Below are 25,598 nucleotides of genomic sequence, written 5' to 3'. Positions count from 1 at the left end.
AGCAAAAAACACATTATTTTTTTGAAAATATTTTTAATATTCTTTTACCCTTCAATATAAGTTTTGTACAGGAATGTATCAACAGTCATTGGTCCCAATTACATTATACAAAAACGTAAATCTATTAAAAAAAAACAATATAAAACAACATGTGTAGACATATAAACAAGTGAAAACCATGGTAAAAAGATTTTAATTTTGTTGTTGTTTACTTCTTATAATAAAATTTCGCTTAAGTCTAAATTGTGCCACTATAACCCAAATTAATCACCCATAGGAAGAGAACTTCACTTCTTAGCCAGGAGAGCCTTGATCAGAGTCTCCAATTTTCTGGTGTCAGCTGCAAATTTCCTGATGCCATCTGACAATTTGTCGGTGGCCATCTGATCTTCATTTAGATGCCAACGGAACTGAGCCTCATTTAGAGAGACCTTCTCCATGTCCAACTGAGCAGCCAGTTTAGGGTCCAGAACCTGTTTAAATAATTAAAAATATAGAAATGTAAACAAATTTTAAAACTATCGCCCTGCATTTGGCTGGTGTAATCATTAATCATAAGCATTAATATTTAAAAGGAAAAAGGACGACAAAAACGTTGTTCTTACAAAAACGAGCTGCTAACGAAAGTAAACAAATAATAAGTAACTACAGACTAATTAGCTTGGACAACTTCATCAGCAAAATCAGCTAAACTAATCAAATTATTATAAGATCCCCCTCATATTTAAATAAAGAATACACAATTAAAAAAAAATAAACTTACTCTCTTCAAGGGTTGTTCACTGGCAGCCAGCTCCTGCAGGAGTTTGGGGCTGATAGTGAGGAGGTCGCATCCAGCTAACTCGCGGATCTCGCCTGTGTTGCGGAAAGACGCGCCCATTACTTGGGTTTTGTATCCAAACTTTTTGTAGTAGTTGTAGACGCGGGTTACCGATAAAACGCCAGGGTCTTCCTTAGCTTCGTAAGTCTTCTTTGTATGCTCAACATACCTAAAACATTACAAAATATGCTTATTTTTAGTGATTAAGGGGTAATTTGCAAGTTTTGCAACACACAGCAGGAACACGACAATACTTTGTACCTTACTGTATAATTCACAACTAGCCTTTTTGCACATTGTATATACTAGCGATACTTAATTCAATTATTCAATTATTGTTTAATAAATCTCTCGGTTAAAACTTAAAACTGCTTACCAGTCCAATATTCTTCCGACGAAAGGCGAAATTAAAGTAACATTAGCTTCAGCACAAGCAATAGCCTGGTACATGGAAAACAGAAGGGTCAAGTTACAATGAATGCCATGTTTCTTCTCAAGTTCCCTGTAAAATAAAATATTGTTGTAAATACAATAGTTCCAACTGAAAAACATCATATTGTAGTAAGAAGGCAATATACAATAAGCACTCACTTAGCTGCCTGGATTCCTTCCCAAGTAGATGCCAACTTAATAAGAATGCGTTCCTTTTTGATACCATACTCGGCAAATATGTTAATCAGTTTGATAGCCTTTGCAATGCTTGCATCTTTATCGAAGGACAATCTGAAATCATAATGAAAATGACGTAATTCGTGAATATGCAAATGTTTCAAGTATGTGTAATCTATGTACAATACTACTGTGTGGCATAAATACTAACTACATACCTAATTAATTACAAGGTTCAATGTTGTTTCACTAACAAGCTTGATTAGATATCAAGTGAAATAAGAATTATACAATAGTATATTACTTGATCTGAATCCAGTTTCACAACAAATACGTTAATTAAGAATGTTTATGACATTCCAAATAGATTTTGATACAAATTAATGCACAGCAAGAAATAAATATTTTTTTATCTTATCAATATAAGGAATTAAAAACCTTGATAGGCCATCAGTTAAGATTTATTATAAGATTTCACAAGTACAAATAATCATAATAGAAAAAAGTAATTACATTGAAACTTTGAATTAAGTTGCTTGTTGTTTTGCATTTTAAATAATTTACGTGCTTTAATGTTCAGTATATGCAAAATTAAGAATCTATATCTCTACACAAGAAATACAGTGGAAAACATTCATGAGTCCATCTTATGTGTGAAATGGCACATTCTAGAGAGAATACACATTTGGTTAATTAAGACGTTAATTGATAATTACCTTGCATCAACTTCAACGGAGACTCTACCGGGAATGATCTTCAATATTTCACAACCAAACAAAACACTGAGCATATCAAGTGTCTCAGCAACTTGCTCCTCCACAGTACTGAAATAAGAAACACAAGCATGAAATATTTGCAGGAATAATAATGTTTTAAATAAACCTAGTTTGCCTTTTTGATATTCTTAAATTGGACTTAATAATAGGAATATGTTTTGTTCATTACTTGTTTCTTTTTATTCATATCTTTATTGTTAAATACTCATACATTCTTATTTAGTAAGATGAATGGTTTCATTAGTTGCTAGTTGTTGATCGCGGTGATCACTCAGACGAAGAGGCAGGATTTTTTAAATCTAAGCTAAGTCTTAAGTTAACAGAAATATAAAAAGCTTTTCGAATCACAACCAAACAAACAATAATCAAAGACTGAAGCATATGATGACCTTTCAAGCAGGACTATGCTAATTAGGCATGAGCTTAGAATTTTGCGTATTTTGTATGGATTTCAAAATGGTATTATATTCCTGGGTTACTTGTAATTGAAGGATATTAATATGAAACCAGATTAATATGTAAATTACAACTCTTAATAGATACGTGGACAGGTTCACAAAAATTTAATTATTTTTATTAATGTGTTCATTTTAGGTGCAATGAGATAACTCATCAGCCTTATTATATTAGTACTTAAAGATAAGCCATCAAGTAGGCAAAGTAACCATACCTTATACATATTTAAGTTACACATTTTTAATATGAATATATATTTAACAAAAAATTTAATGCTTATTAAGAATTATTAATAATCGGATTTTTTTTATGTAAGTCCTAATATGCATTTTTTTTAAACCATTATTCATAACAAACCAGAAGGTAAAGGAATAAAATAATTTATCAGATTTTTACTTATTGAGTATTTGACTACATCTAATAATATTAATCTGTATTTTTTATGTCATAACCTATATCATTAAAAAGTAAGGAATTTAATAGGCACTTAAGTTTAGGGCTATACATCATTTGCTAGTAAAACTAAACACTTGCCAGCTTTAAATGACTGTATATACCACAATTTTATTTATTTATTTATTTATTTATTAGCTATACCAACAGCATAACATACATTTTTAACAAATTAGAAATTTTATAACATAGTGTCTCATATGCATGCCTATTATACACACACTACACAGCATTTATACATAATATAGGTGTACTAAGGTTTTTTTTTTATATGTATTTTAGCTAACGAGAAAAAAAAAATATCCAACATTTTTTGGAAATCTGTCTGGCTGACTTTAAATTTGTTTTCTGAATATCTAATAATACGGTAACATTGTTACCATAATTAAATAATCTGATAATTACCTGCCGGCTTCTTTGGCATATTTGATTGCTTTGTCAAGAATGTGTTGATACTGTTCCATAGCAGCTGCTGACAATATTAAGCTGGGATTTGTAGTTGCATCTGTTGGCTTGTACTCCTTCATAGCTAAAATAACATGAAACAACAAAGAAAATGTTATTATTTTAATAGTTTCCAATATTTTTTAAATGCTTTTGTTGTGCAGTAGTATTACAATTTAAGAAGCCAGTATGTTTGTTTGGGTTCAAACTTGTAGGGTACTATGTTATTCGTCATGATACCTTTACTGCAATGATTTTACTCAATACTCAATAATTTATTACGTCCCATAATGTACACGAAAGTCTTAAAAATAATAGTACAGAACCATTATGAACCCCGTCGGGCACAGAAATATCTTAAGAGAGAGGAAGCAGTAATAGCCTTATATTTAATAGTACATATACCTATCTAAAATTTTATTTTTCTATGTATTTTATTCATTATTTAAAGTTTTAACGTTTGTACAAAACCTAGCACCGTTGTTGGTAAAGCATGATGGTTAGTGCTGAGCAGAACACGATAACTAAGTCTTATTAATTTCCCCTAGCAACAGCAATAATTATTCACCGAATGTAATTAATTACATGATATCTATGTCATGGATTTCATCACATCTGTGTTATGATACCCTATATAGCTTCAATAACCTTGCTTAAGGACAACTTAAACAATTTCTAACCTTCAAAGTCGCCGGTATCGGCCACCACCGTGGAGTATTGTTTTAATTGATCGAGGACGCTCATTTTGGTGCGTTTCGCTTGAGGTTCACCACTCATACTGATTATTGAACTCAGGTTTCACGTAAAAGTGTAATTACAATCACTCGACGCTTGTAAGTAGAGCGTGATAAATACGATTGAAAGTAGACGTCAAGTGGCTGAAGGTGACCTTGTCTACATAAAGTTATAAAGTAACTAGAATAGTCATGCAGTAGTGAAGTGAGTAGGTGAAGGAACAAGTTTAAGAACGAAAATTCCAAGACGAACATCTGAGAAATTAGAAATAATGCTCGACTGCAAACAATGAATGTCATCAGATCTGACTGTTTTTACTAGTTTTTAGAAATAATGATTTTGAATGTATACACAGTACAAATGTTGACTAGTACCATATGGTAAATTGTTAAAAAAAAATATCATAAAAAAATCTGGCTTACAAACAACCTAAAGGATGGAATGTAATTTATAGCATTAATGGAATTTAGAGCGCTTGAAAGGCGTGTAAAACGAAGTAGGGTTATGAAATCCTAGGGCATTCACCTCTCGGTTTCTATAAACCTGAAGTTCTTCTCTGAAACGGAAACGTTTTGGTAGTCTGATTAAGATACTGAAAAGTATTCGGTCTTCCGCAGTTACAATGAACGTGCTTAATAGCCGGGATATGACAGTAATATTAAAGTTATTTGGTATGTTCCAGTGGGCTCAGACCGAACTGAGCCCCTGTGTTTTGAGTTCGCACACTGTTCACCGCAAATGGACTTTGCTACCTAAGGAATTTTGTAATGATGTAATACATCTCTCTGAAATGTAGGGGTTACGCGTTTTGGTTATGCGAGGTATGTATGTAACCTCAGGGTTCAGGGAGTACTTCCTTCAAGTGGACGTATGGATGCATTGAGATGTTATTATAGAGGATACTGATGACGCTGCTCTCTTTTGGCAAAGAGGTCTGGCGCAAAATTAACGTACTCATCGTCAAAGACCGGTAAGATGTATAGTGCCAAGAGCGTCAACCAACATCTGAGATTCTGAGGTGAATTCGCTGGGAATTTCTGGGAATTCGAATTTTCTACAAACTTGACTAGGCTTTTAAAAATTGCAAGTATACTAACTCCTGCCACATCTAGTTGTGATATAATTCTACAGAATCAGCATGATAGAGCTTTCATGATTGTCGGTCAATTTAGTTATTAGTTTGTTCACAATTTAGTTTTTTCAATGGCAACATAAACTTAGTGCATTGGAAGAAATAATGTTAAAATAATTTGCAACGAAATCTATGAACGATAAGATAAATACTCAATACTCAATTCTTTATTGCATTCCACAATGTAGGCTTAAACATTCCACAACTTGGTAAACATTTTATGATAGGTAACAATCGTGGACCCTGTCGGGCACAGCAAAAGGTAATAATTATAAATCAGATTTAAATAACAGAATAAACCTGAACTGTAAAGACAAATAAATAACGATCGTTTAAATTAAAACACCAACACAAAAAAAACTTTAATCGTCCTAATAGTAGTTTATTACCTTGCTTCTTTTATGTATAAAAGTGGTTCATGGATGGTTTAATGTTCAATAACATTATCGACTAAATAAAAATGTTTTTTTGTTAGGACAACACTATTGGCCACACTTCTAGAAAATTCGGGCACAAGCACGAATGTAGGAACTACTATGCGGCAATAAACCGGCGTTTGTTCAATAGATTGATCAATTGTCGACTTCAGCAACGTGTTTCTCTGTCGTGTGATTCGGAAGATAAGCAAGATTTAACGATTCTTATTATAAATTGAGACAAATTTTAGTTAACGATGGCCGCTATGTCCGTCATTGGTATTGATTTCGGAAATGAATCATGTTATATCGCTGTGGCAAAAGCGGGCGGTATAGAAACAATAGCTAACGATTACAGTCTTCGCGGGACTCCGTAAGTACTAATTATTGTCATTTTTAATATAAAGTACGTGCATTTGATTTTTTTTCTTTCATCATGCTGTCCTCATTGACGAATCATTAAAACCTTAGAACATCTGATTTGATTATCTGCTTGTCATGATCAATCCCTATGTGGTAAGATTTGCGTAAGGGGCCTTTAATATGTAATAATAATACATTTTCACAGTTAGTAAATGAAGATTATGAAATAAATGCTTTGTATGTGAGAAAACTGATCTTTTATCGCTACCCCATCGTTTTCTATGTCATTGCAAATTATGATGTTTCATTGTAGGTTAGACACACATTGCTTTTGGTTTAACAAGCTAGGTCTTCATTACTGTAATTATTTTTCCTGTTTCCTGTAATATTCTACTTTGTACAAAGCAAATTTTAATGAGAAACCTCTTTAATTTTTACCTGTAATATTTGTCTTATACCATTTGTGTTGCTATTTATTATTCATATTGAAATCAATTAATTTTATCATTTAATGAGTGAATAGATGCTATCACTGAATATTGTTACAAATTTGTCTTGTTAGACTTTTTAGTTCTGTTGTCATAACTCTAGAAGCTATTATATATTACATTTTTGCTAATGTTATTGTATAATTTGTGGTTATAATTTTATTCTTATTATCAATTTGATTATAATATTAAACTTAACCTTGCAAATCTTAAGAAATTTGTTCAATGGTTACACAAGTTACACAGTTGTGTAGTCAATGATAGTGCAAAATTAGGTTCCTTTACTATGACATACTTGCCGTTGATTAGCCCATTATTGATGTTACTGAAAACAAAAATAACTCTAATTTATTTTAATATAATTCTAATGGAAAACATCCTTAGGATGTCAAAGTCCTGTTTAATGGAAGTGAAGAGTTTATGGATTTCAATTTTGTATTTGGTAAAACAGCATGACAAATAATTACCTATCTGCTTTCATATTATCAGTTACCATTATCATACATATGTGGTTAGAATACACTAATGTGTATCAATAATACACTGTTGTACATGACTCCTGACTAGTGGTTACAAAAAAATAATAAATTCAATGTGTATCTCAATTGTGCATAGATGTTTATAAAATATATCCATAATTCTATACCATCTTATTTACTTTTTATTTGCAAATGTGTAAGGGAAACTTCTTCAATTTTGAGTGAATCTGACTGTTTTTTTTTAATTGCATTATGTAAAATAAGTGAAACTGGATTTATTTAATACTTGATCAATTAATTTATCTATTTCAAGTTTTAGTTGAAAATCTAAATCTGTATGATTATTGTTTTAACATATTTACAGATCATGCGTCGCATTTTCACAAAAAAATCGTATTTTGGGTGTAGCTGCAAAGAACCAAATGGTCACAAATATGAAGAACACCGTGTTTGGTTTCAAGAGGCTGTTAGGTAGAAAATTTTCTGATCCCTATGTTCAAAAAGAGTTGAAACACTTCCCATTCAAGGTTGAACAAAGACCTGACGGTGGTATTGGAATTAGAGTCAACTATCTGGGGGAGGACAATGTGTTCAGCCCAGAACAGGTAATTTTGTACTTTTTGTCTTTTAACCTTGTTTTGTTTCTAACAGTGTGTAAATGTGGTATTGTGTTTTAAACATTATTATAATAGCTAATTAATTTTTCTTTTGTCTGGGTGTAAATCATTGATACTGACATATTGTGTGCTCAAATATTTTATTCCATTTGACAGCTAACAGCTATGCTGTTTACAAAATTGAAAGAGAGTGCAACCATAGCATTACAGACACCAATTAATGATTGCGTCATATCTGTCCCTGGTTACTTTACAAATGCTGAGAGAAATGCTCTACTGGATGCTGCCAGTATCGCTGGTAAGAAATAGCTATGAATAACCATTTTATATTTTTACTAATAAATATTTTTCATTAGTGTTTGTAATATATTTTCATGGTATTATTTTTTAACCTCTCAAATGTGATCAATCAATCACTTTGAATATTTCTGTAAGATATAACTCTACTTTGTTACAAATTTATATTATTTTAAGTAAAAGGTTTTACTTGATAAAATGTTATAAGTATACTTATGTTTGCAGGCCTAAATGTACTGCGCCTAATGAATGAAACTACAGCCACTGCATTGGCTTATGGTATCTACAAGCAGGATTTACCTGCTCCTGAAGAAAAACCTAAAAATGTAGTGTTTGTTGACTTTGGACACAGTTCTCTGCAGGTAAGTAGTTTTAATGAATGGCTTGTTTTAATTAAAATTTTATGGTAGTTTTACTCATATAAAACCTGTTTCTGTTTTATTAGGTATCTGCATGTGCCTTTAACAAGGGAAAACTCCGAGTTCTGGCTACTTCTACAGATCCTCAGTGTGGTGGAAGGGACATTGATATGGCCCTGGCTGAGTATTTCTGTCAGGACATTTTCAGTAGACTAAAATTGGATGCCAAGAAAAACCAAAGGTTAATTTTATAAAAACGAATGTCAACATAACTTTAAAAAAAAAATTGTGATTTTCCTATAGTTAATTTGAAGGAAAAAGATAAGTTTCTTGACTTTCAATAAATTTACAATATTACAAATGTTTTATTTCAGGGCTTTCCTTCGGCTACTTCAGGAAGTTGAGAAATTGAAGAAGCAAATGTCAGCGAATAGCACTCGCCTGCCCATTCATATTGAGTGCTTCATGGAAGAGAGGGATGTTTCTAGTGAACTCCAGCGCTCACAGATGGAACAAATCTGTGCCGAGACCTTCACTCGAATTGAAAGAACCATGAGGGCTATCTTGCACAATGCCAGTAAGTGTACATACATTATTAATTCATACAATTCTTTATTACTGTTATTAAACCTTAACATATAAATTTTCAGAGCTTAGGCCTGAAGATATTCATTCTGTGGAGATTGTAGGAGGGTCAACCAGAATCCCTGCAGTTAAGAACTTGATTGAACAAGTCTTCAACAAGGCTGCATCAACCACTTTAAACCAGGTAAGGCAAATTTTATAATTTAGAAATAATAATATAGCTAACCTGTTTAAGTTGTACTTTTATTCAGCAAGTACACAGGCCTTATAAGTAATAATTATTGATTAGGTTAACTTGTTTTAATAAAATAAATTTTGACAATTAAAGATTTTTGATTAAAGATTTTGTATTCACTATTTTTATTGAAATCTTTTTATGTTTCATGGTTTATGTAATTTTTTCAGGATGAAGCGGTGTCTCGCGGATGTGCTCTGCAATGCGCGATGTTGAGCCCGGCCGTGCGAGTGCGGGAGTTCAGCGTGGCCGACGTACAGCCCTACGCCGTGCGCCTCGCCTGGGACGCTACTAAGGGCGAAGATGGAGACATGGAGGTTAGTACGCTTATTTATACTCAAGTATAGCTGGCCTGCGACGTCTTATTGATTGCTGCTGACTGATGGCTGTTGCTATAGTAACAATAGATGCTTTTGTTATTATAGAATTACAGTGACTATTTGTTCGTACAAATAGGAATTGAAGTTATAATGAATGTATGTGTGTGTGTGTATGGTTACAACATTCATTGGTACCATTCTTTCACTTTAAAACCTTTTTGCTTAATTTATACACAAACAAGTTTATGCTGCAACATGGTACATGAAAAGCAATACATTTAAACAATATTTTATTTAATTTCAGGTGTTCCCCGCTTTCCATGCTGCTCCGTTTTCAAAGATGTTGACATTCTACAGAAAAGAACCCTTCTCTGTTAGTGCATACTACTCCGATCAAGTGCCTTACCCAGACACTTTCATTGGTATGTTTATTTAATAGTCTACAACGGCTACAGCAGTCTTATCTAATATATAAAATTCCCGTGTCACGATGTTAGTTACCGTACTCCTCCGAAACGGTTCGACCGATTCTTATGAAATTTTGTATACATTTTGGGTAGGACTGAGAATAAAACAACATCTATTTTTCATACCCCTAAGTGATAAGGGTTGCCCACACTAAAATTTATTTTTTTATTTTTTGGACGAATTTTTTGTTTTTAGTTTTTTTATAATGAAGCATTAAAAATACATATATACAACTAGAAAAAAAAATATTCGGCAAAACAACGTTTGCTGGGTCAGCTAGTATAATTATAAATATGTTGCCAAATTCATTTACTAATTCACAAATTCCAGGCCAGTGGCATATTAGAGATGTCCAACCGACAGCTGAGGGAGAGTCACAAAAAGTTAAATTGAAAGTCAGAGTAAACATTCATGGCATTATAACTGTCGCCTCTGCTTCTCTCGTTGAAAAGAAGCAAGATGCTGCCCAAGCTGAAAATATAGAGATGGAGAATGCGAATGACAATCCTCAGGGACAAGAATCAGCTATGGATACTAATGGCGCTTCCCAAGATCAACAAAATGGTCCCGAAAACCAAGAGGTGAGAGACGACGAAATGAAGGGGGAGCCTCAACAAAAACAGTCGTGGACACAGAAAGTAGGACAGTGGTTCAGCGGGGTACGTGTCGGTAGCGCGTGTGTCGAGCCCAGTGTTGTTTGTTGCCCGCCTTCTCTTCATAATGCCTCATAACATTGATCAATCATCTAACTCCTCTGATTTGTAAACTTCTGGCAGCAGACATCACACTATCTTGTTTCGTCCCCACCCTCGGTTCCGAGGTCCATTTGCACTAATTTCTTGTTTGATGAGGTCTTGAAACACTTGCCTCATGAGATTTCTTCTTGTTTTTGTTCTTTTAAAGTTATCTGTGTCCACGCATGTTTTTGTCAAGCTTGGAGTTGTTCTTTTTTTATTATTTAATTTTTCGTTCTGCAGAATCACTGGACTTATGAAGAAGTTATGAAGCTTAATAAAGTTTTTATTATATGTATATATAAATAAAGTAATTCATATTTAATTATAAATATGAAATAAATGCAAATGGGTCACCTCACTGCTTGGAAATACGCTTAAACAGAATCTTTATTAATTCTAACAATAAGCAATTGGCTAGGCAGTGATGGTAGTGGGGAAGTGATTTATATTTATAAGATTTGAACTTGTTCACTTATTTTCAGGAGAATGCGGACGATAAAAAGGACAAGTCCAAGGATAAGAAGAAAGTTCTTATTAAAACTATTGAACTTCCCATTGATGCTCAGACACATGGATTCCCGAAACACGAGCTTAATGCGTATTTGGAACAAGAGGTAAGTTTTATCTCTAATCTCTACAATAGTTCGTAATTAAATCCATGAAGTCCATATTTTCATATTTGAATCCTAAAAATATTTCTAGGGTAAAATGCAAGCCCAAGACAGACAGGAGAAGGAACGAGCTGATGCTCGCAATGCTTTAGAGGAGTACGTATATGAATTGCGCGGCAAGCTCTCTGAGGGCGAGACTCTGCATGACTTCATATCGGAAGAGCAACGCAACCGCCTCGTCAACCAGTTGGACGCCCTCGAACAATGGCTGTACGAAGAGGGTGAAGATCAACACAGACAGGTTAGCAAACATATTTAATTTTCAATTCTATTATGTTTTGGCCCATACAGAATGCATATAAACATGTTATGGTATTATGTGTATGTGTATGTATGTGTTAAATTTAGTTAGTCATAAGCGCGCTGTCTTCGACAACAAAGTGTTTGGCGGTTTCTTTTCTTATTTGGATAAACTTATAAAATAAAATTAATATTTGTATTTCAGGTGTACAGCGATAAACTGACGGAGTTGCGAACAGAAGGTGAACCCATCAAGCAACGTCGTTTGGAGTTTGAGCTACGCCCGGGCGCTTTAGATGACTTTGCGCGGGCAATTCAATTAGCCAACAAGGCTGTTGACTTATACAAGTATGTACTATTGTTTTTATTATGACTAACTTCGAGTAGGTAATTCAGCGTTTAAATGTCTCGATAACTCTTAAAAATGTGTAAATTGTATAACCGTTGCGTATTATTTATAGAGCGGGCGACATTAAGTATGCTCACTTGGCTGATACCGACGTCCAAAAAGTAGCGGAGGCCGCCAAGAACGCCTTAAACTGGCTCGAGAGCGCTCGCCAGGCACTCGCCCACACGCCGCGCCACCAGCAGCCACCACACACCACTCATCAAATTCGCCAGGAGCGACAGGTAACATGGACATAACGAACAACATTTACTTACTATGTATAATAGACAAGGTTATTTTCGAATTTCCAGACTTTTTTCATATATTCTGAATCAATAATAAGGTTGATCTACAAGAAAAACAACAAAGCACTTTTTTACCTTCTTGAATTAAAAACCACACACACAACAGCACAAGTCATTTCATTCATCAACCTTATGGGGGACATATACTAGAAACTCTATAGTAAATAAGATAATGATGCCTCTGGTAGATCACGATTTAGAAGTAAAGTTCCCAACAAGGCCCCTTCATGTTGGACCACCTTCATGAAGTTACTCCATGAATGAAAAGAGGCAATGATCATTCTTTCCAGTTGTAAATTTTCTTATTTATTTACCGTTAAAAGAGCGTCGATAGGCCTCCAGTGTAAAAGCTAGAGAGAATACGGAACAAATTAGTTAATCTTTTTGTAGGCATCTTAGAGTTTATTCGGTCAAAAACATGTGGAATATTTTTAGTTGTTTATAAATTTGACATGTATATTTAATATCTATGTTTTATTATCTCTTAAGGTCGTATCGTTAAAACTGATCTGGTGGTTGAAAAAGGACCCTAAAAACCCTTGAAAAAGATATTAAAATCCTAGAGTATTACATTCTAAGAAAGGACAACCTATGTATGCCAAGCAAAATCAGAAACATGCTTTACTTCTGCTCGCGGACTTCCGCTCTCTGACTCTTCGGTCAAAGCTTTTTATAATAGTTTGAACTAAATAAAATACTTTCATCATTTCAGACATTCGAGAATACAGTGAATCCAATTTTAAACAAACCAAAACCTAAAGAAAAGACCCCGCCGCCAGCCAACCCCACCGCAGGCGATGGACAGCCCGATTCTGGCTCGGCGCCCAGTGACGCCCAACAGACACAAGAACAAATGGATGTCGAATGAATATGATACAATAACTACCTGCACATATAATATTGAATCATAATACTAAATAATTTCACTGGACTTACGTATAACGCTACGTTTACTTTGTATGAGAAGAGCAGGGATATTGTATGTGTAATATTTATATAATGATGGCATTTTGCCGCAGGCAGAGTTATTGTTTAGTTTTATGATATAACCGCTGTGTCCGCCCTGGGGGAACGCACGGTTAAATTATAGTAAATATTTATTTTTATTCGAATGATGGAATAGGTGGTAATTCTGACGTTATTTTATACTGCTACGTTTTTTGTTATAGATGGTCGATTTCCTACACGCAAAAAACTTAATTACGCATTTCAAATTCTAGGCGGATAATAACCCAATTAATAATAGTATTAACGTACGCTATATTTGTTTACATTTGGTAAACCAACTTATGCATTTTTGTGCGGTAACTGCAATTTAATTTTATGTAATGTGATAAAATTGAATTTAGTGAGTAGATATTATTTAGCCAATAAATTGTGAGCAACACATAAATATGAAATTTATATAGTTCAGTTTCTGCAGCTGTCATCATACCATGTATATTCATAACATTACATTTTGGCTACAATAGATACTCCTGTGAATATTACTGTTTCTCGTTTTTATTCATCTTTGTGCTCTACAATAGATTAATTTTAAGGATTTTGTGTAATTGTTTGGGTATTTAAAACAACAGAGAATGAAATAATGCTTCATTTAAATATACTAGTTTTCCTCTCACACAACATGAAGTTTCTATACGTAGTCATGTTTTTTACCTACGTTTTCTGCAGGATCTCATAAAATTTGGTGTACAAAAGTGTGATTGTGCTTTATGCTATTATAACATTTGTACGCGTTACTTGCATCAGGGACTCTGAAAGATGTAGTGATTTGGCGAACTACAAACAGGACAGTACTCACGGTTTAAGAACTTGGAGTTATAGTTGGCGTGGTCCTAATCCTAATTTCTTTCGAGGGTCTTGGGTGTGATTCAAACACAATCCTTACATAATAATGTGATTGAACTCACATTGCACTAAATTCAGCAGTGCCGACAAATTTTCTATTACATTTCTGAATGATTACTAAACTGTGCAAGCAAAAATAAACTTGACATCGTAATTTTGTTCAGCTTCGCACTATACCTGGGTACATTCAGACAAATTTACTTAAAAGAAAGTTATGAAATTAAGTACTGATCTCCTTATACCTCTCATGAAAGCTTGTCCCACGAATGGTATCCTATGAAGCTGCACACTGCACCACCTGTGTATGCTTTGCTGCTACTTTATACTCGTAGAACTAAGCAAGATACAGACCACCCATTCCTACAACATGACTATTTCAATAATAATAATCCAACAAGAAAAGTAATAGGTACTCTCATTGTTAATTTAGGGTCTGAGAGCAATCTACGATTTGATTAAATTGTAACTAATAATATGCTTTTTTAGATAAGGTGTATGGGGTTTGTTTTACTAACTTCTTTCACCCAGACCCCTTGCCTAAGTAATTGTATTATAGGTATTGAAACACCTTGTGAAGTTTGTGTGAAATGCATTTATCGAATTGTTGTAGACTCCTGTATTTCGCAAAGTACTTATTTCCTTCGATTTATTCATGTCATGTCACCTGCAGCTATACTTATAGGTTGTTGTGGCCTATGTGTTGTACATTTGCAAATAAATGGTTCAACCATAACTATGTTATTTGTGCATTAAAGCTTAGTAAATGGATAATTTAACAATTTTTGTTTTCTTTTTCCGTATCCCTAGACAATATATTATACCCTTCAATTTTGCGATATAACCATGCTTTAAAATGTTGGTTTAGTGTGGGGATGACTGATTCGCGAAACGAATACATGGTCTATTATTAACCGATTCTATAAATGACCAATTCTTCAAGTGACTGATCTCTATGAATGTGTGCGAATATCGTAAATCAAATGCTATGTAAGGTTTGGCAAATCATAATTATTACATTTCAACTAGTTTCAAAAAATAACTTTTATCATGTCCAAATATATAACTTGTATAATTTCACCTAATACATTTTGTAACGCAAAAGTAAACATTTATTTGGATTCTTTAAAAAAAAACAAGAACAAAAAGTCATAGAATACCTATAGTAATAAAAGGTTATGGTATCAAATTAAAAGAAATCGAATATTTCTACGAAGTTGCTGTGATCAATGCATTGCCAACCCTTACATAGTATTTTATTTAGGTAATTCGTACGCATTCATAGAATTGAAAGGTTTGAAGAATCGGTCTTTAAGAATTGTAAATTTCAAGAATTTTATTGATCCATATAGACCCATATGGTTATTTCGCGAATCAGTCATTCCTAGACTAAACTAAAATGTTAAGTAGGTGCTCTTTATGAACACATTTTGCCAAAGCATGCATTTTCCAAGTTAACAATATTTGTTTGGTTATTTCTTAACAAACAAACCAGTTAAATTGGGGTTCAATTACGCTGGAAAAGTATGCACTGTCGAAGAATATCGGCATTAGCCTAAGAACGAGGTCGCAATGAAACAACTAGAGAAAAGGCGTAGCCTCATAGCCGCTCGTCGTAGATCTAAAGCAAAAGATGTAATAGAGCACGCAGCAAATTAAATATAACGATGTCGCGTAACGAGTTCATCAGAGAGGAAAAAATAGCGGCCAGCGCCAATACTGACGGCTTAAATTTTAGTTTAAAAAATGGATAATGGCTTTATCTTTAAAACATATCTTTACCTATGACCCAGGTGATCTCTAGAATCCTAAAGCAAAGATTTACCCTACGGCACCGTGTAACAAATAAAATGAACGTTGTTATATCTTTCAGGACTATAATTTAGGACAGAGTACAAAAAAAGACCTATACGGTGTCTCTAATTATCAAGTAGGAGCACTAACAGGTAGTACCGAAAATCAGCCAAATTGTGTCTATCAATTACACAGAATTTTCACTACGTGTTAAAACAAGATTTAAAAATCTAATTAGTAACGGAAACGTTTACGTTGAATTATATAACGGGACAACGCGGCTCCTCCTTTTCGTTCAAGAAGTCTCTCACATTTTTTCTTTTAGATTTACGATGAACTTCATCCAGCGTCCGCTGTGTTAACCATCCAATTAAAAAAACTGGAACAAAGTATAGATCATGAAGACACTACTTAAGCGATGGCCAAAATTTAAATTATCGTTTTGCACGGTTTTTTGCACCTACTTGGTAGCCAAGTGTACATTGTTGCCGTAGTTCTTGGTATAAAATTAATAATTCCATATCTAAATGCGGTTGCAAAAGGTTTTTGCTCGTTGGGCGATAATTTGTAATACAATATGCCGCGAATTTGGGCTAGATTACCAAATGCTTCAAGACCAAGATCGCCGCCCATTTTGCGCTTTTACAAATTCGCTAATAATCTTAGATTCGAGCAGATTGTAACTTTCTTTTTAAAGGAAAACGTCTTGTCAATTATTATTTTTACTTCAGATTATTAATCAAACCAAAAGAGTTTAATTCAAATGGCTTTAAAGGTAGAGTAGGTCAGTAAGTATTGGCGTTGGTTATTTTAGACGAAACGTAAAAATGGGAAGCAGCTATTACGGAGGCATCGTTTAGTCAGTCTTCAGGGCCCCAGTTCTCCTATATATAAAGGCCAATAAATAAATTTCAATTGGATTAACAATTTTATTCTAAAATAAGATTTAGCATATTTAATGTAACTTTAACAGGATTACAATAGGAACTTTTAGCCGAGAAACTCTAGAATATCTTTGGTACGTTGTCAAAATCAGCTGTGTAAAATCAGTCAGTGTCAAATAAAAAGTAAGAGTACATCAATGATATACGTATAATCAGTGTTTTAGTTTAGTAGCACAGTAGGCACTATAAACGAAGCAGTCGTATGCTATCAGAGGCAATTTCATTTTATTTTATTTATCTGATGGACACAATAATCTAACGAGCTCAGTGTGGGTGAATGATTCAATAGCTAGACTCATAATAAGTGTTTGTGTTTTTATGGGTCAGATAATAACAATACTTTGAATATTTGCTAGAAATCTTGAATTATTATATGGTGAAATCTTTATTAAATAGTAAATATGTCAGCGACTAAAAGCGATTTATTTGTGCCGATTAAAATTGATGAAAATGACCTGTATACGGGGGTTTTAAAATTACTTGGACACATAAGGCCCAATTGGATTCAAGAAAATGTAAAACTAAAGGTGAATATTTATAAAAAAACTAATAAGTTTTCTTTTTATTTTCTTGTGTTTTCTAGTATATTTTTATTAGAAAATTACTGACATTTTATATCACATACTATAATGTAAAACAAACATTTGATGTACATATAAATTTATATTATTTGTAGTTTATGTTCCATACCTTAAAACATATTGTTACTATGTTTATTTTGTTCATAACATTGTTTAACCATTATAGCCACTTTTGTAAGATATATTAATAATTATTAATGGTTCTGACTTGTTTTGAAATCCATTATTAACATTGCAATTAATGTTTTAGACCTTAACAGATGGAATAACAAATAAGTTAGTCTCTTGTCAGTATGGGGACACCTTTGATAACAAAGGTATCCTCCTTGTACGCATCTATGGCAATAAAACTGACTTGTTTATTGATCGGACTGCTGAAATCAGGTAAGGTTCTAATTTTTTTATATTATACTTATTTTACAGTTAAAAAAGTAAAAATAAATTGCTACATAAAAAAATCAATACATACATCCTTCTCTATAAAATTCACTTTGGACCACATATCTTTCTATCACATATCTGTTGGGTTTGGTCATTTATATTTTGGTCACATATCTATCTTTTTGTCTTGTATCTATTGGGTTTGCTAACAGAAAAGTTTTACACTTTTCATGTTAGGTGTGTTACATAGTCAGATTATCCATTGGTCTGGATTTTGTCCTGGTTTTGTGGGCACTGGAGCATCCGGGTTTGAAAAAATTGCCTCTTGATACGCCCGCACCACGATTAGTTGATGACTTGCTTCTGGGCTCTAAAATCCATGCGACTTGCCATAGTTCCCTAATTTGATAATTAGATATAAGACTGCAAATTATAAAACCGCAGAATTTCTGGTACTGTGTTTAACAAAATAAAGTATGCTGGTTTTAGATCTCTAGAGCCAAGTTCTTGCAACACAAAACTAAGAGCCAGTTGAAGCGGAAGGAGCGACTTGAGCTATAAGTGTAGTGAAGAGTTACGTTTTTTTTTATAAGTTATTTTATTTTGTTTTTAGGAACATCAAAAGACTAAATGTTCTTGGCATGGCACCTCAGATTTATGCCATATTTGAAAACGGACTTGCTTATCAATACTACCCTGGGAAAACTTTAGACACTTCATCAGTAATTCACGAAACAATTTGGCCCCTTGTAGCAACACAGATGGCAAAAATGCACAGAGTTGAATTAGGAAAAGATGTATGTATTTTCCTTTTTATTTATTTTATTTTTATTTTTTATTTCAATTTATTACTGTTTTTCTGCCTAGCATTTTCAGAGAATCGTCTTTCTGCCCCAACTGCATGTTTTCAGTAGGTATACCTTGGAGTTATAAATCATGAAATTACGTTAAACGAAAAACCATGTTTTTATCATCGCTATTATTCTGCGGAGTACCTGCGGTTTAGTTACCGACTTACTTAATTTACATTGTAACTTTATTAGCTAGTGACGCTACAAGACAACGATATCCATAAGTGTCATTTAAATACCACTGTAAACAAGTAAAAATATGTTTATGTCTATATGCTTCGATGAATAATTCTACATTAATGTCTCTCTTTTGCCGAACCGAACTTCTCTATCGTACCGGGCTACCGGGAACCAGCCGGAATTCACGCTATTTACAATGGCCGGTGAATGAATGGAAATTGAATTAAATTTGACATTTAGTGCCTATTTAATCCAATTTCTATTCATACAGCGGCCATTGTTAACAGCAGAATGGGGGCCCCGCAATGTTAACACCGCCAATTTTCGTCTTCTATTAAGAGCAACATGTATGTAGGTAAATGTTATAAAAGTATTTTTTAACTCGCATAGCTTATAAGAATTAAAAATACATATTTATCAAAACTACGACTATAATTCAATGCAAAATATAAAATTATGATATTTTAATAAGCGTAGGTCGCAGTTACACAGCAAATGGTGTATTGTTGTAAGTATAATTAACAATTTGATGAAATACGAGTATGTTTATTTATCATTTATCTTTTCAAACGTAGCATCTAGACGACAAGATAATTTATAGGTAGCACGAGAAAGATAATTATGATTGTTTGAAGTTAACCATAAACAAGTTTAAACCAGCTTAGTTATCTATAAAATTACTTTTATCACTAGCAATAACTATGTTACTTCGTTTAAACCAAACAGGATCTAAAAATAATGATATACTAACCTATGGATTTCCATACAAAATTACCATTATTTTCCACATTCCATTAAAGTCTATCCAATGATAAAATACCTAGACTTTTATAAAGGTAACAAAAATAGTTTTGTTACTCTTCTTTCCAGAGGCTTAACAATAGGGTAGCAAGAGGTATCTTATATTAAAGTATCTACTAAATGTATAATTGCCTTAGGTTATTGGAAAAGGATTCCCTCATATTTGCCAAGGGCCTCAAACGATAAACTTAGCAACGGCATTGTTTCTTCCGACTTTATTTTCAGGGCACGGGTCTCTCCCTATCTTTTGATCCGGTCTGCTTACCTTAATTTTCATTTGTATAATTTTAGGACCTTTAGCAACATTCAGGATATCAATAGGTACGTAAACAAATATACACCTATACCCACTTGCTTGTCAGTTGAAGTCCTCTTGTTCTTACAGCCATACTCACCTTTGGTACTAATATTCATATAACCATAGACTGGTTTAAAAAATATCTTGAGTTTTAAAGCATACTATTAACAATAATTTTCTTCACCTAGGTAGTTTCATAATTGTCTCTATATGCTGCCCGAAGACCAAAAAATTACTGTAAAAAATTGCTTAGCGTTATTCTCAAAAATAATATCGTATTGAATTAGGTACCATCGGCTATTATTTATAAATTTGTAAATAAAATCTAATATAACTCTGCTTGCTCGTGATACTTGCGAAGGTTAAAACTATCAACTAAAATCAATTTAGCCTTCATAGCGTATTCAATATGATTCAATAGAATATATGTGTACCTAGTAGGAATGCTTGAGTACAATAGGATCTTGCCTAGAAAATAATTGTATACTTATCTTTAACATTATTTAGTAGAGTTCGAGCATCTCTATGCAAGGGTCGAATATTGTGTGATGTTAATGTTGGATATTAATCTGTTTGTTCATGTTTGATACTATTCAGAGAGCTACTAATACATACTAAACCATTTATGTCAATATTTTAACTTACCTAGTTTTTTTTTTTATTAAAGGTGCCAAAAGAACCATTTGTTTGGAGCAAAATTGAACAATTTCTAGACTTGTTACCAGATCCATACAGTTCAGAGGAGAAACAAACCAGGTACGCAATCTTCCTTTTTTAAATAACTGTATGTACTTAATATGTAATATATAATTATATAATTTGATACCTTACCTATTTGCCATTTTAACCAATATAGGTCCCAAACTTTTACCTTCTTGTCTTTTGTGTCTAGTTTATCTTTCGTACGTCTTTTTTATGTTTTTACGGCCCCTTTTATAGTAAAATTTAATCATACAGTGGTTCATTATGATTATTGTAGCCTTTTTTCTGCACTAATGCTGGCTAGATACCATATAGGCACAACATTGAAAGAATCTCTTATATCAAGGTTCGTTTTATGTTTTTTGTTTGTTTTATCTTATTATCTAATTTAACTTTTTCATGGCCGAGTTGATAGGTCAGATGATAAATAACTGGCAAGTGCAATTCGAACTCGCACACTGAGGGTTACGTAGTATTTGGTAGCATCAAATGTACTGAGAACGTTCTACTTAATGTTTTTCGTCAGCTCTCTGACTATATACTTGTGCTACCTAACATATATTACTAGTAAATTTTAATCTACACTAATATTATAAAGAGGAAAACTTTGTTTGTTTGATTGTAATGAATATGTAATGAATAGGCTCATAAACTACTGGACCGATTTAAAAATTATTTCGCCATTCGAAAGCTACATTATCCACGAGTAATATAGGCTATATTTAATTTTGAACAAAAATAGGGTTCTGTAAGATATTAGTGTTTTTCGGACACAAGGGGTAAAAAATCAACCAAAAAAGATACTTGTTTTGCGTACCCTGCCTAAACTATTAAAGATAGAACCATAAAATGTTCTAAGTAATTGTAGATCTTATAAATATCTACAAAAAAGTCTGCGACACACTATACCTATCTATGTCGAGTGTGACACAATAACCATTTTTTATTGAATTTTTTTTTGGACTACATTTGTATGTAGTCCAAGTGTAGTAAAATAGACGCGGTTGCGTTTATTTTACTCATTCTATTAATCCTTATCAAAATAAATTATTTCATCACTAAGTACAGTTAATGAAGGTAATATTCGGTCTTTGAATAATTAAATTGAACGTTTGGTTCTGAAGTTATAGCGAAATTAAAATATTACGATTTTGCGTACGCCCGTTGCGAAGTAGGCGTTACCAATGGTTGCACTACGGGACTTAACAACTAACATCCACAGAAAGAAAATCTGTTCATCCTGCGGATAGTGACTGCTCCGTCGATGTTAGTGTCGGTGTCTGTGAATTGACCTGGGAATCATTTTTTTTGCTGACCGTGTCTTTCCTGGGTACGGTAAAACGGGGTGAATAGAGGCTGTTTTGGGGTGGATAGAACCAGAGTTTTTACTAAAATTTGGACGTTTAACAAGACAAAATATAAAGATTATACGAAAATTCTCAAGCATTTCATTAAATAATTGTGTTTAAGCATTTTTTTTGTGTCAGAAAATATTCATGCAAAACCCCCTAAAAATACCATTTTCCATTCACCCCGTTTTACGTTTTAGGCTTTTTGCAGCGGTAACCGATATCCACGCGGGCAGAGCCGCGGGCGACCGCTAGTATTTTATAAGAATTCAGGAGTGCAGTTTCCTGAGCAAAAAGTTTTGAGGGACAGACAGACGGACCACAAAGTACCCAGGGCCGGATTAACCATCTCAGGGCCCCTAGGCACAGTTCGTTTCGGGCCCCCCTTTTTCATACAACAGCAACGCAATTTTGGAATTTTTACAATCCCCGTTTTTTCTTTCGATTTTTTAATCGGGACTTCTGGGCCCCTAGGCACTGGCCTATGGCTTATGGATAATACGGCACTGAAAGTACCTAATGAAGAAACTTTCCTTCTTTCTTTTAAGGCACGGAACCCTAAAAACAATAGGTACTTTATAATTTAAATAGTGTTGCTCATGTGAATAACCGACAACAATAAAGATATGAAGATAATTACGATACTACGGCTAAGCATGTAGTTACCTACTCCTAGATAAAGCACAACATACGCAGAAGATTTTAAACGACCACGTCAATAGTAACAATGTATTAGTATAATTAATGTATTACTGCTCCATACAAAGATGATGTCAACACCTGAGAATTGCCACTGCTTAAAGGTCGTATGTACTCCATTGTACTGGTCGTGGTAACGCCGTTAAATGCGACAGGAGACTAGAAATAATCTTAGAAAATAAAATGTAGTCTTTTAAATTGTTTGTTATGCTAAACGACTTCTAGGAAAAATTTACGTTTGTATAGTGTCGACGTCACATTCGTTCACGCACGTTCTGTTGTTTGATTTAATGAACACGTTTACGCAATTATTCCATGCAGGTATAACTAGACCGTGCATAGGTCCAATAAATAACTTTATATGCTACTTAGTTCCTGTAATCATTCATTCATTTAACTGTTTACTTAGGAGTGTGTGAATATAATAATATAAATATATTATATCTATGCTAGTACACAAACGCTGTAGCGATATCGCTCTCAAAACGGTTTGTTTAAAAACGCGATTGAATCGAAATACCATATTTTTCGCCGTCTTGTCGGTTTATAAAAACAAAAATCAATTTCAACAGCAATAAGAAGCGATAATTTTGGACGATGAGCAATGGCATTGTAAAATAATACGACTATAATCTATTCTTTTTTGTAGATTTCAGAACAAGTTTAATTCGAAAAATAGCCTGAAAAAGGAGTACGACCTGCTTAAGTCGCACTTGACAAAATCCAAGAGCCCCATAGTATTTGCTCACAATGATTTACTTCTTGGAAATGTTATTTACAATGAAGATGAAAGGACTATATCTTTTATCGATTACGAATACGCAGCTTACTGTTACCAGGCTTTCGATATAGCGAATCACTTTAATGAATTTGCTGGTAAGTCATTACCGTTATTTTGAATCACAAGTAAACCTCTCCCATAAAATCCCAGAATATTTATTACCTTTTCTACTACAAATGAGTAATGTTGTCCTCATTCATTTTTATTGTTTCAGGTCTCTCTATAGATGATGTGGATTATCGTAGATACCCTGACGAAGATTTTCAGATGCAGTGGCTCAAAGTTTACCTTGCTACTTACACGAACACTGCTCATCCGTGTGAAAATCATTTGAGACAACTTTATACAGAAGTGAATCAAACGACAATTCTTTCACATTTTCTTTGGGGAATATGGGCGCTTGTTCAATATGAACATTCGAATATAGATTTTGATTTTGGGAGGTAATTTGACAGTTACTTTAATACCATTTTATAAACTAACCGGATATGACGCGGTAGGTCCTTTAACTTTAGGAAGATGTATGTATGCATATTAGCGAAATGTATGTTTTTTCAAACTGGTATTTTGAAGTGAGTATTTTTTTTTGTGTTCCCGTAATATAACATTATAGCCTGAATAAATACTATACGATCGTTCTATATAAACGTATAGGGTACAGAACCCCAAGGAAATTGGATTATATTATCATTCATTCATCGGCTATGTACCGGCAGCGGAATTGGGCCCTAGCTTTGAAGATAGAACATAGAAAAAGAATAGATAGTTAAAAAAGTAAAATATTAGTAATGGTAGTAGTAGTTTAGTGAATAGATTTCAACTTGGCTGAAGACTTAATCTTAACTTAAACCCGACCCGATTGACGTTATAAGGTCCTGCAAAGACTTATTGCTAATGCCACAAATATTGTTACACTGCTCGTTGTTGCGATCAATCAAAATCTACTGAATCGATTAAGGCGGAAAAGATCGATTAATACCCAGAAATTATACACCTTGTAAGGGACTTGAGTCTTTTAGCCTTAATTCGATAGGCGCGGCTGAATTTTATAGGAATTAGTGAACTAACTGAACTCTTGTGTGAGTCTTGAGTGCAGTCGAGCTTCAGTCCTGTCATGAAGACTCGAGGGCCAAAATTGACCTCGAACTTTAAAAAGAATTCGAGTCTTAAAAAGAGTTTGTCTTCTTCAAACTGTTCTGCGAAATGCTGAAAGCGAATTAGTTATAATTTATATCTATAGTTCTATGCCGATATAATAAAGCTGTAGTGTTTATTTGTTTGAACGCGCTAATCTCAGGAACCACTAGCCTTTTATTGGCTGCTTAAAAAATAAAGATTCCAAGCAGAAAAGAACTCGAGCGCGACTCGCACGTAAAAAGGACTTGAGCGCGAGTTCAAGAGCTCTTATAGACTTGAGTTCCTTATTGTTATGAGTCGAGTCGTGAAAACTGTCAGCCGAGTTCCTTATAACCTTAGTTAAACCTGAATTTAATTTCTTGTGAGGCAAGGCAACTGACTGTTAGTGAAAGCAAATAAATTTCTACTTTTTACATAAATTAAAAAGTGAACATTGTAAATACCTCTATTGAGGTCATGCTTTGTATTGCATTACCGCCATGCTTACCACCAATCGATTTGACTCTTTCAGGTATGCTGAAATAAGATTGGACAGATATTTCGAATTAAAGGACAACATCTTCAAGCAACTGAGCTAATCTTATTTTTATTCTACATGTACAACACCATACCAAAATACACAGTAGAATTTATTTAAGATTGATGAACTATTGTTAAGTCAAGTACAACTTATTGAAGTACCTTGTAAAAATATTATTTTTGTTCGTGTCGCTAAGCGACTTATCATGTTGCTAATATTATGATAACATTCCAAATATTAATAGGTAATAATAAAAAATTGTATATTGTGTAAATCGAGGAATAAGTATTTTACATATTTAAAAAATAATTTATGCTAAATAATAAAGAACAAAACTAT

General features: G+C 33.4%; 3 protein-coding genes and 1 long non-coding RNA gene across 6 annotated transcripts; 2 read left to right on the top strand and 2 right to left on the bottom strand.

Moving 5' to 3' along the window:
- Nucleotides 1-16: 16 nt before the first annotated feature.
- LOC113508324 (probable transaldolase) lies at nt 17-4,440 on the bottom strand. The gene is made up of 7 exons (XM_026891290.1): nt 4,239-4,440; nt 3,520-3,643; nt 2,146-2,253; nt 1,412-1,543; nt 1,197-1,322; nt 764-989; nt 17-473 (listed from the first exon to the last, which is right to left on the bottom strand). The coding sequence occupies exons 1-7, from the start codon at nt 4,333-4,335 to the stop codon at nt 288-290; spliced, it is 999 nt and encodes a 332-aa protein (XP_026747091.1). The 5' UTR covers nt 4,336-4,440; the 3' UTR covers nt 17-287.
- Nucleotides 4,441-5,918: 1,478 nt separating this feature from the next.
- On the top strand, nt 5,919-15,023 carry LOC113508321 (97 kDa heat shock protein). Of its 3 annotated transcripts, none has more exons than XM_026891284.1 (15): nt 5,919-6,214; nt 7,536-7,776; nt 7,945-8,086; nt 8,311-8,447; nt 8,531-8,685; nt 8,819-9,021; nt 9,095-9,213; nt 9,435-9,581; nt 9,889-10,006; nt 10,383-10,711; nt 11,293-11,403; nt 11,492-11,701; nt 11,906-12,048; nt 12,162-12,330; nt 13,106-15,023. In XM_026891284.1, the coding sequence occupies exons 1-15, from the start codon at nt 6,099-6,101 to the stop codon at nt 13,259-13,261; spliced, it is 2,496 nt and encodes an 831-aa protein (XP_026747085.1). In that variant the 5' UTR covers nt 5,919-6,098; the 3' UTR covers nt 13,262-15,023. The 3 variants fall into 3 exon arrangements, with proteins under 3 accessions (XP_026747085.1, XP_026747084.1, XP_026747086.1); XM_026891283.1 differs by having other exon boundaries at nt 11,272-11,403; XM_026891285.1 differs by having other exon boundaries at nt 5,920-6,214; nt 10,383-10,633; nt 11,272-11,403.
- A 1,078-nt stretch (nt 15,024-16,101) lies between these two features.
- LOC113508325 lies at nt 16,102-16,902 on the bottom strand. The gene is made up of 2 exons (XR_003402016.1): nt 16,500-16,902; nt 16,102-16,414 (listed from the first exon to the last, which is right to left on the bottom strand). It is a non-coding gene; the product is annotated as an uncharacterized LOC113508325 (long non-coding RNA).
- A 178-nt stretch (nt 16,903-17,080) lies between these two features.
- Nucleotides 17,081-25,494, top strand: LOC113508323 (ethanolamine kinase 1). The gene is made up of 7 exons (XM_026891289.1): nt 17,081-17,506; nt 17,811-17,944; nt 18,555-18,738; nt 20,739-20,827; nt 23,471-23,697; nt 23,817-24,045; nt 25,251-25,494. Exons 1-7 carry the CDS (start codon nt 17,381-17,383, stop codon nt 25,315-25,317), a joined length of 1,056 nt encoding a protein of 351 aa, XP_026747090.1. The 5' UTR covers nt 17,081-17,380; the 3' UTR covers nt 25,318-25,494.
- Nucleotides 25,495-25,598: the final 104 nt, after the last annotated feature.

The sequence above is a fragment of the Trichoplusia ni genome, chromosome 2 (assembly GCF_003590095.1).
Source record: "Trichoplusia ni isolate ovarian cell line Hi5 chromosome 2, tn1, whole genome shotgun sequence".
Taxonomy (NCBI): domain Eukaryota; kingdom Metazoa; phylum Arthropoda; class Insecta; order Lepidoptera; family Noctuidae; genus Trichoplusia; species Trichoplusia ni.
This window is presented reverse-complemented; position numbering and strand designations above follow the sequence as displayed.